The sequence below is a fragment of the Harpia harpyja genome, chromosome 23, assembly GCF_026419915.1.
Source record: "Harpia harpyja isolate bHarHar1 chromosome 23, bHarHar1 primary haplotype, whole genome shotgun sequence".
NCBI lineage: Eukaryota > Metazoa > Chordata > Aves > Accipitriformes > Accipitridae > Harpia > Harpia harpyja.
The window spans coordinates 13,471,232-13,482,644 of record NC_068962.1 but is presented as its reverse complement, the minus strand read 5'-3'; the positions used below and the strand labels follow the sequence as shown (position 1 = coordinate 13,482,644).

Sequence of the window (11,413 nt, the reverse complement as noted above, 5' to 3'; positions counted from 1 at the left end):
TGTGTGATTTTCTACCTTCCCTTTTTCTGCCACAGAAACTTATCTGCTTTGTTTTTCTATGGACTTAACAGACCAACACATAAGAAACCAGTTCTAGGCTTTTCCTTTTACTATCTAGAGAAAGCATGCTCAAAAAAACCCCCAAAACCCAAACCACCACCAAACCAAATAACCAAACCCCAAAATACCCACAAGACCAAAAAACCCCAAACCTAACCAGCACCTCCATACAAACACAGAGTGGTAGATACATTTTTAATCTTTTGGGTTTTCTGGCCCCAAAGACCCACAAAATTTGGTCAGCGGGCAGTGACTCTTAGGGAAAAGAAATGAGTTTGTGGGTGTGAATCACTAAGAATACCTCCGCTCAGCAGCAAAGCTATCCCAGCTGAGGATCCCATACTCTATTAGCTGACAAAGTGAAGCTACTGACAGTTCGTGCATGCACCTGTGTTTTGCTTTTTAAAAATGCTCTTAAACATTCCAGCTAACATTGCAAGTGCATATTCATTTGATGAAGTGGTCATAGACCTTGAGAACTGAGGAGTTACATCACTTCGTTAACTTCCACTTGTCTTCTGGGAGCGTGCGCATCTAATAGGACAAAATACGTTTGCCGCATAATGCACTTCTGATGTTCTCAATTATGGCAGGTTGCTAAGACTTTTTTGCCGAAGTGTAAATCAGGGTGGCATGAAGACAACTAGTTTTATTAAGCAGTGAGTTTCAGGAAAGAAGCCAGCCAGCTTCTCTGAGAACACCACTTCTTAGAACACGTCCTAATTCAGGAAACATGGGCAATTCTGAGAAAGGTAGCAAGTGTAGAAAAATTTTGTCTGAAACACATATAAAAGGCAGGAAACCCCAGCAGACACCTCCAGAAAGTTTTAAAGCTACAAAGCATTGATCAAAGAGGAGGATTCAGGTTCCTCAGATGTTTGCAAGTAAATAAGAGCAAATCAGAATGCAATTAATCAGGGCATTGATATGACTGTCAATGAAATGAAAGACACCACAGTCCCTGGTTTGAATACAGTTTCTGCATTTTTCTACTAACTGTAAGCATGGTGGGCCAGCCTTGGGTAGAAGTTGGGTTGAATTGTCACCAGCTTAATTTTAGACAATGAAAACCAGTGGGCGGATGGAAAGTGACTTCGGTGAACTACATTAAAAATTCACCATAGACATCACGCCTGATGTTTTGAGGCAGCCACTGATGCAAAACTGACATTGTAGTTAATAGAAATTATATACCTAGCAGGTTTTACGTAATTATCAGGGTACCTACTTTATTTTCAGGCAATTTCTGACCTTTAGAATTTACCATAGATTACCCTGTTACGGATCTGTCTTCAGATTAAGAAAAAAAAATAATGCATGACTACCAAAGCTATAATGTTCTTATAACAGCACCTCATTTTAGTGATAAGAACAAAATAAAGAACGCTTAATTTGCAGCAGATGTGACCTATACGGCTTCTGCTGATAAGCAGGCCCACTAAGGATACATCCACTTGTCATCAATTTTTCCATTCCATAGGATAATGTGGAATGACCTTCCTAAAAGCATCACAAAAAAATTAAGCACTGCAAAAAGAAATATGTCAATACCTCATTTCACAATCACTTCCACATTTATTAAATTGAGCTACAATTTTATAACGTTGGTACAACTCTCCTAAGTGAAGAAGTCTAAATAGAGCAGGTGATTCTTTGAAAAACTAATAAAAATGCCACTTGGTATTTTTCAGTTATTCAAACACATTAACAAGCAGATCCCTGTAAAACCAGCTGAAGTTGCCCTTCTCAGAATCACCAATTCCAAGAACACTAATGAACAAAATCTTTCCAGCAAGAGAAATTCCAGCAGGGATGGGGAGTAAGAAAATTGTAATCAGTCACATCAGAATTCTTGCTTAGAATAAGCATTGACAGAATTTGCCTTTCTCTGTAAACTAATACAGACTTTTCAGCCCCAAAAGAAACTCCCCAAATCCCTCATTTGAGGATTTGGAGCAGAAACTGCAGTTCTAGTTACAATTGAGGACAGGGTACAAACAATCAAAACATGACAACGCAGAAGCTATTAGAACAAGAAAGTGCTATATCTAGAATAAACCAGTCAGCCACAGAGAGACCAAAGTCCCTCATTTCAGCATTCCTTTTTCAGCACTGCCCTTAAATTCCTAGGAAACAAATTCCATCTCAGAGGAAGGTTCTGTTAACCACAGACTATAAATTCAAAACCAGGCAGACCAAGCACAGAGGAAACTAATATATTTTAGTTGCATAGGCTTAAGAAATGCAGTTCAACATACAGTTAATTTTAATGACAGGTATATTGAAACCAAAGGCGCGCGCTCTCTCTCTCTAATTAATAATACATTTTCTATTTCTTAACACAAATAATTTCACAGAATTAACAAGATGTATTACATTGACAAGCATATCTGGCTGAATATTTGAAGTAGCAAGGAATATTTTAATTAATGGTTTAATTTTTGTTGTGACAGATGTGGTTGTGGTGGGTTTTTTTTACACTTTTCTGTTTTACACCTTCAGAGTAGATAAGAAATGCTATATATCAGTTTGACAAAGGATATCATTGTTAAGTTTTAGTTAAAAAAAAAAAAAAATCACAGCAATAGAAAGCAAAGAAACCAGATATTTAAATATAAATTATTTGTTTTGAAAACCACTTAGCAAAATATAGGAAAAGAAGAAGTGTATTACAAAATATATGTGTGCTTATTAAAACCTTTGGGATTCAATGCTCAGCTTCAGATGCCTGACCAAGATGAAAAAAAATAAGATCAGTCAAGATGGTCCACAGGCCAAAGGACTAATTGGTGTGAACATCTCTGTGCTTTCAGTACTGCAGACATCCTCAAAATTGGAAAAGGATGACCTGCTTGCTTTCAAGCTAAGTACCAGTATAAGAAACAAGAAATGAGACAAAAGAACATTATAAGAATAAACACATTACTTTTATAAGAAGAAAACTCTGAAGAAAAGCTGCCATTGATATTTATACAGTCAAATCTAAAGCTTCTCACAATGCATCATAAACTAAATTTTCTCTTGCATATACTCCTTCAGGCATTTTAGTATTCTAACTCCCTCTTATTTTAAAATAGGCCACTTTAATATCAAGTAAATGATGCCTTTTGGTATGGGGAACAGCCTTTATTATTTCCAATGAAAAGGAATGAACAGCATTTATATTAAAAAAGAGCGGTTAGCATAGCTCAACAGACACTCTAAGAAATTTGCCATGTATTATTCTGAAAGCATCAAAAATTTTCAGTCCCTGGAATCAGTTTAAGACACTAATTATGAAGTAATGCACATCAAGACTAAATCCTCCCTATTTAGCTCACTCCTTGTTTAGAAAATGTCTCCTCTTCATTTTTGTCATCTTCCACTCTAAATTCCCCAAGAGTTCCTTAAGATATTAACAAAATCATCATCATCCATGATTCCAATACTTAATCCTTCATAGTAATCTTCGAACTCAGAATAGGACACTTCACTGGTGTTGCTGCAGGACTCTCCTAATGTTTCTAGAAATGACGATTTAATTTCTTCTTCTGTAGCTTTGCCTGTAAAAGTATATTTTTCCATTAAATACATTTTCAAGATCAGTGAATATATAGCATTTATATAATTCAGGCAAGAAACTTTACAATTTTAGCCTCCAAATAATTTTTTCTTGAAGAAATTCAATATTCTGATTTCAGAATTAAGTCATTGGCTCACTTAATACCAGCTGCAGAAATCACCTTACTCTAATAGCACGTGATAGCATTAAGTATCAACAGAAACATGAGGCCACAGTCAATTTCAATGAATTATGAGATCAGGAAGATTTTTTTCTTCAAATGATTGCAGAAACTGAATAATGGATTTGTAAACTAAAATTTTGGTAATTCACAAGTTATTTGTAATAAAGCATATGATTAATATAATACAAGTTCAAAGCTCTAGGAAAACCTTAGGACGCAAGTTTGCATTCGAAAAGTGTTCTGCAATTTGCATGTGTGTTCTAGTGACTTAATAAAGATTATACTCAAGATGATTTCATAGCATTGAGAAAAAAAAGATGGAAAAAATATAGCATTATAGCATTGGAAAAAATTGCACGTGTAACATCCCTATACCACCATGTGACTTCACGTGTTACCATTAAAATCACTGGCAATACAAAAACCATCCTCTCTTCTATAGGTAAAACAAAGGGTCAGGTCACTAGGGAGACTTTCACAATGACTAGTTTGGTACGTGGAGATGTTATTTTAGAAACTGACATACAAATATTTAAACTCCTATTTTTTCATGGCAGAGTTTAAACATTTTTGAGAATCCTGAAAAAATAATGAAGATACCAACGTTTCCTCTGTAAAGGATGACAATCCTGTCCCAGAAATAAATGAATAATTTATTCAGAAGGAACTTCAAGTGCTGAGTACATTCAGTGTCAGTTGGAAACCTTGCCTATTTTGATGGAAAACAGTAATATGAAAATGAGAGTAATCCTCCTAAGTGAAAATTACTAATATCAAATGTGTCACTGATAACTTGCACGCCAAACCTGAGAAATAACTGCTTAAATGTAGTCCTACACAGGTAGGGGAAGGAACTACTCAGGTAGGGGAAGGAACTACTCTGCATATATGCAGTATTTGCAGCTTGATAAAAAGCAAGTATTAAAATTGTGTATATGAACTCCATTACTATTTATAGTCATATTCCAGATAAACACATTATAGGTCATCAGAGGAAAAAAAGGTCTCCTTAACAGCTGAAGTCTAAGCCAACAGGAAAACAGTTTGTATTTGCAACCAGTTTCTGGATCTGGTATCTCTGCTAACAGGATTACTTCAGTAGTTACAGATTTTTTTTTTTTTTTGTTCATGTGAATTACCTGCCAACACTAGAGGATGTTTCTTTGCACAGTAACATTTCCTGATATCTACCATAGGCACACTCCCAGTTTTGTTGAAATCTAGTTTCATATAAGCCTATAAGGAAAAAAGAGTTTCATATAAGCATATAAGGAAAAAAGAAAAAGAATGTAAAGACGTAAAAGATCAAATATACTTAATTACCTAGCACATATTTTTAGATCTTGTGCAATGGATTATGTCAACTTACCTATTTTATGCAAAGCACCAGATACCAGAAAATTATTGTAGATTATGGAGTTTCATGATTATTTTATCTCAACAGCTTTCACATCAAATGTCGTACCCTCACCAACTCAAAAAAATTTGTCTTCTCTCCAAAATTTCTAGCTCAACCTTAGAATCAGAAGTTAAGCCACTTCCCTTCTGCCTTCTCCAAGTATTAAGATTTCCTGTGTTATTCTGACAGGGGCCTCAACACAGCCTCTTCAGCGCTGCTAACTGCAGCTTCACTTTCATTTCAGTTTACTCAAATACACGTGCTTGATACATAAGACTAGGAGAGTCAGATCCTCCATGATTAAAAGTATGAAAGTACATGTCATTTTTTCTTGATCTTGATACCCAGTCGCTACTCTATTGGCTGGTTTGTAATCAGTGTTTCATACTGCAAACGGCTCCACTACATTAGAGACATATAACAAATGGCATTTCAAACATAAGAAGTCTTACAAATATGATGACTCTAATTGTAGGTCTCAAAGGAGGCAAGTACTATTGTCTCCTATTTCAGACACTAACGGAAAAAAATCTGCACGCAGATATAGTGACCTGCCAAAATAAGGAAACAGACTTCTGGAACAGGTAGTCTCAGGGTGCCAGATGCTTTATACACTGGATTGAACTGTAAGAATAACACACATATGCATAAACTCAAAATAATAAAGGAATTAATTCTAGAGTTTAAAATTAACTAATTCAACATTGGAACAGCATGCAGTCCTCCAATTTACGTTTATTTTAATAAACTGATCTGAAAGTGTAAAAAGTCAATTACCAGATGCACAATTTAAGAAAAACAACAAAAAGCAACAACCAGAATATGACGAATAAGTAACTCCAAAGTTAGACTGCAAAATATCTACACTTAGAATATCTGCAACAAAACTTACTTTTCTTACAAATGCTTTCCTATATTCATTCATTTCTCCAAACACGGCACGAGTAAATTCTCCATAGTCGACCTTATCACTCTTGCTATCATCAAGAATAAGCCATAAGGATTCAAAGTCCTGCAATTTAAAAATATTTTGCCAAAGTTCTTCACTATGTCTGCCTTAGAATAAAACAATTGCTATAAGAGGAAATTACAGTATTCTCACAAAAAAAACAACTTCCAAATCCAAACCGACTCAAAGATTTGTCAAAATAATGTAAGTCATCATCGGTCACTGATGACCATAATTCACATTATTTGCAGTTCTGACAGCTGTGGGCTATTTTTAAAACATAATATCTAAAACAAGGAAACAAGATAAGTAAATAGCATCATCTAAATTATTTTTAGAAGGCCAAAAAAGAAAAAAATGGATTGCTTCTTCATGATGCAAAAAGTTTGCATGTTTTTAAATTTCTTTTATTTTTAAGAATTTCTCATAGACCTGAATGCATAAATGCCAATATACCACAAGGGGAAAAAAAACCCAACCCCAAAACCATCTTGCAAAAAACAGCTATTAAACTATAGATTTAAGCAAAGAAAAGAAGTGATTCCATAAATTAAAGTAAGATAATACCCATGATTACAGTTTCAGCTAGACTTACCCCTTCAGGCATTTCCAAATGGAACACTTTCAGAGCTTCTTTAAAGGCTGCCTGAGAGAGAAAACCATTTCTGTTCTTTTCTACTTGTCGGAAATACTTTCCTAAGCCTGTTATAACCCGAACTCCTCTTTTACTTAGTGTCTCTCTGAATATACCTGAGGATTTGGAGAAATAAAGGACACAATGTTTACCCAAAGTGGGCCACATGCCATGGTGCTCACATAAAAGTAAAGAAAACCGCAGCTACTTATGATACTGCTGGTTAAAATGACATATCCATGCATCCAGGCTCCTTTATCTTTGATGAGAGAATGTCAGTTCAAATGAAACTACCAGTTTCTTAACATTTGAGAAGTCATATAAAGCAGCAGCAACATCTAACAAAACTTTTAAAGAGATCACAGAAGGAAAGGAAGAATGGCTATTGCCCTCTACATGCTCAGATTATAAAACCACTTATTTCTGCTAGAACTGATCACGTACCATGATTCAACATACAAAGCAACTTAGGAATGCTACTTTGGTAATACAAACATTCCATTATGGAACACAGAGTTGCTCCTTCATTGCACAGACATGTTAAATACATGTGGAAACAAGAACAAATAAAAGTAATTCTGCAAAATCGTTCCAAAATGACAAGCAGAAAACTATTTCTATGGTAAAAATGACAGCCTTATCAAACTTTTTAGGTAGCAGGTTTACTTCAGCTATGTCCAGGTTTCTCAGCATACTCTGTTAACAGAAGTCATCTGCTATTATCATATTATATCTTCAAATTACTTGTGTCTACAATTATAAAGCAAGATAGGGGGGAGGGTGAAAGAAGGAAGTTTTTTCCAGTGAAGTTCAAACTCAGATGTATGTTAAAAGATGTCTTGAAGTATATACACGTAACCTTCTTCCAGGTCATGCCAGCAAACCTTAGATGTAGTCAGATAATTGAGAAATCAATTTGTGTCTATTATGCAAGGGGAAAAAATGGAATAACTAGAAGATTAAAAAATATCCCTAATTGTTATTCCAACATTTTTTCTAAAAGTAAATGTTTAAGCAGACTTTAATGACCAAAGAGTACCTACTTAAAACAGGTTTAGCTAATGACAGTAAATAGTGGAGATTCTACAAGCTGGAAGCTGTTCAGTTCAATAGTTTTTGTTGACCACAGGTTACAAAGATAATACATAGCACTGCATAAACATCTTTCCATAATTTTAAACACAAAGCTATGCCTTTGTCCTAAAGGCTGTAGGTAGGAACCTGGTAAAATTTATTTACATACTCCAGAATATACTACTCAAATTATACTCACATATTTTAATAAGCATAATATTAAAGACTATAAAAAAACCCCACCGTATCAAGGTATAGAAATAATTTCCAAAAGATCTAGCACAAAATTAACGGAAGAAATGAGATTGTGTTTGTACATTTTGCCAATAACTATTTTAATTTAATGCCAGTTCAACATAGGATCAGCATTATGTTTCGGCATTTTTCAGAGATTATGTTGACACAGATTAACATTTTATTGATTACTTTCACAATTATTCTGTACTGTCTCCACGATCTTTAGCCAGACTGTTTATTTAAAAAAAGAGAAAGGAGAAAGTATTCTTATGATTGATTTATGCTGGTATCAGTCTAATAATATTCTGATAAATATGTAACTTTTGTTTAATTTCATTTATACAAATAAAATCTTTCTAACATCACTATTGTTCTTTGTGTTGAGCTATAAAGATAGAGGTACTGAAAATAAAATTAAATGGGTTCTGGTAGATACAAACCTTGAATCTTCTTGAAAACTTCGCTGTCATCGACCACTTGCTTGGAACACTCTTGCTTGAATTCCATAGAAGAAGATCTAAAGTAATAAAAATCAGTGTTGATTGGTGAAATTACATGTAATATTACTGAATTCAAAACAGCTGTAGTAAAAAACATTTTGAACTTTATATTTAATTCTTATACTACCCTTACAAGCATAGTATCCAATTGCTTGAGTTTCAGATGGAACGCACAAAAGTCCTTGCTGACCAGCTGCAGATATGCAAAAATTCCTTTCTGACAATATTCCATTAGCTGCTCCTCTACTAATTCATTAATCATGGATAATTCCTCCTGTGCATAAAATCTCCAGAAATTTATTTCAAGACAGTCCTAATCTTCAGGAAAATAACATGAAGTAGCTACAAATCTCTCTTTAGAAGAGAAATAGCAAGGGTATAGACCAAAAGCTGGATCAGCATATCTTAGGTGTGATCTAGGAATTATGGTTAAATTTTGTTTTGTCTGGCACATTCCCTTCTGAGAAGGGCTTCCCAGAAGCCCCCATCAGAGATTATTATAAAGGTTGATAAAAAATACTGTGGAAGAACCTATTGGATGAAAGAAGAAAAAAAAAAAAGGTCCTATAATTATTTAATTATTTTAATCAGAATAGGAAGGCAAATGGAAAAGCATTACTGTCAACTTTGAGCTGCTTGCTCACCAGTGCTTTGCCAGGGAGTACTCCTCCTTCTGCTTTCTGAGGCCAAAGACTTACCTCTCTGCTGTCTATTAAGACTTTTCATCTCCACTTTGGGTACCTCCCATTATGAAGTCCCTAAAAGCTTGCCTGTATCAAACCACCTAAACTGGAAAGTCAACAACAACCTACAGAAGACAGCGTACTCTCTCTGAAACACATGTAAAACAAAAGCTTCATGGCTTGTAACAGCAGGGCATAGCTGCTCCTGAAAACCTGCAATAGACCTTTTGGACTGTACCTGAACAGGATTCTCTGTGAGTACAGTAATGGAGGTAAGAGGACTCAGTTCAAGAGTTTTGCACCAGAGAATACTGAGTTCAGTAACACCCCCATTCAGAAGAAAAAGACAGACTTCACAATCTGAAATTTAGTCACTAATGGAAAGAACACAGAGAGAGAGTATGAAAAAGAAAAAATCTGTTCCACCACAGGTAGCCGAAAATCCAAAATCCCCAGTGAGGAGGTCTTCTTTCTGGAGCCTTCAGAGATAACATTTGATCAACTCCAAATTTCACAGGTATAAGATTAGCAACAAATGAAAGAAAAAGCTGTTTACCAGAACGATAGGCTTCTGAGATGTAATATGTCTTACATAAACTATATGAAATTAAACTACATTGTGTTTTATTTCAAGGAAACCTTGCAGAGAGGGAACAATTAGCACTAAGCATCATACAACTATACATTTCTATAACCAATTATGTTTGAATTTATTGTTTTATGTACTGTTAGCTCACCATTGCTCCTTTGCAAAGCTTTCAGTGTAAAGGGACCTTAAAGTGAATATTACCATAACTGAGAACAAGCTTCATGTGTCTAAACGCTTGCAGAAAGAAAAATAATAGTCAGTTAAGTTGTGCTAACAAAAGTAGTCTTTAGATACTCAACGTATTTAATTGAGATTCTGTTACTGCTGTTCCTAGTCAAGAAGGGATTGAAGCATTTGAAATATAGGGAGCTGGAACTGTTTAGCCTGGAGAAGAGAAGGCTGGAGGGATCTTGTCAGTGTGTATAAATATCTGACAGGAGGAGTAAAGACCGAGACAGGCTCTGCTCAGTGGTGCCCAGTGACAGGACAAGAGGCAACAGGCACATCTCAACATCAGAAAACACTTTTCTACTGTAAGGTTGATTGAACACCGGAATAGGTTTCCCAGGGAGGTTGCAGAGTCTTCATCCTCGGAGATATTAAAAACCCAAGCGGATGCAGCCCTGACCAACCTGCTGTAGTAAACGCTGCTCTGAGCAGGGGGGTTGGACTAGGGACCCTCTTGAGGTCCCTTTTTCTATGATTCCATGATTTTATGAAAATTTCTACCTTGTAACATCTGCTATCAGCTAACATTCCTCACCAAAATTTGAGTAATCAAACTCTGACTGTATTTCCAACACTGTTAGGTAACTTCTGTGTTCAGGCAACACAGCAGTGCAATAAATTTTATACCAAGATTTTATTTGTGCTAAGAATCAGTACATCCACAATAAAAGCCAGAAACCCCACACAAAGATGCTTCATTCCCTAGACAGTTTACTTCTGCATAGATATTGAGATGAGAATATTACCTTCAAAAATAAACACATACTTGAAGATTAACCATTCACTTAACCATTTGAAAAAGTTCAAAGAAATTCCCATCTTTCAGACTGCAAACACCTTAATTTACTGAAACCTATTTTGAAAGAATATGTGCAGAAATCCTGTCCCAGTGCCTGAAGTCTTCAACAGGGTGCAATATCTGGAAGAACGAAGAATGAAGGGATAGGAAGAGGAAGGAAAAAGAAAATGAAAAAGAAAAAACAGAGAAAGAAAACGCTAATCCTTCCCCTGCCTGTGTTCAAACACTTGCATTACCGTGACCAATACAAGCTTTTAACATAAGCTTCACAAAAGATTTTATAATAATAAAGTTGATCAAAAAACCAAAAAGCATTGTTCCCCCAAACATAGTATTTTGGTTCATCACAAAAAAAGTTTCAGTATATGATTTGTATATAAAAACATCTGACTTCAAACAAAGCAAAGAGGACAGTTTCATAATTTAATTAATTCTTATTTTAAAATTCCTGCTTATCATTCTAGGAAGTTACTGAATTACAGAACATCCACTAACACCTATTACTAATTTCTCCTAACAACAGCCTAAAGACAGAT

The 11,413-nt window shown here is 35.1% G+C and overlaps 1 protein-coding gene across 5 annotated transcripts in view; it reads right to left on the bottom strand.

Moving 5' to 3' along the window:
• Window positions 1-2,272: 2,272 nt before the first annotated feature.
• The window catches only part of CAPS2 (calcyphosine 2), a 31,518-nt gene continuing 22,377 nt past the window's right edge, over window positions 2,273-11,413 (bottom strand). For all 5 annotated transcript variants that reach the window (XM_052774730.1, XM_052774728.1, XM_052774731.1 and 2 more), the window contains 5 exons: window positions 8,519-8,595; window positions 6,729-6,883; window positions 6,077-6,196; window positions 4,925-5,021; window positions 2,273-3,602 (listed from right to left, as the gene is read on the bottom strand). In XM_052774730.1, the coding sequence (XP_052630690.1) occupies window positions 3,427-3,602; window positions 4,925-5,021; window positions 6,077-6,196; window positions 6,729-6,883; window positions 8,519-8,595 (625 nt within the window). In that variant the 3' untranslated portion in view covers window positions 2,273-3,426. The remainder of the gene's footprint in view (window positions 3,603-4,924; window positions 5,022-6,076; window positions 6,197-6,728; window positions 6,884-8,518; window positions 8,596-11,413) is intronic.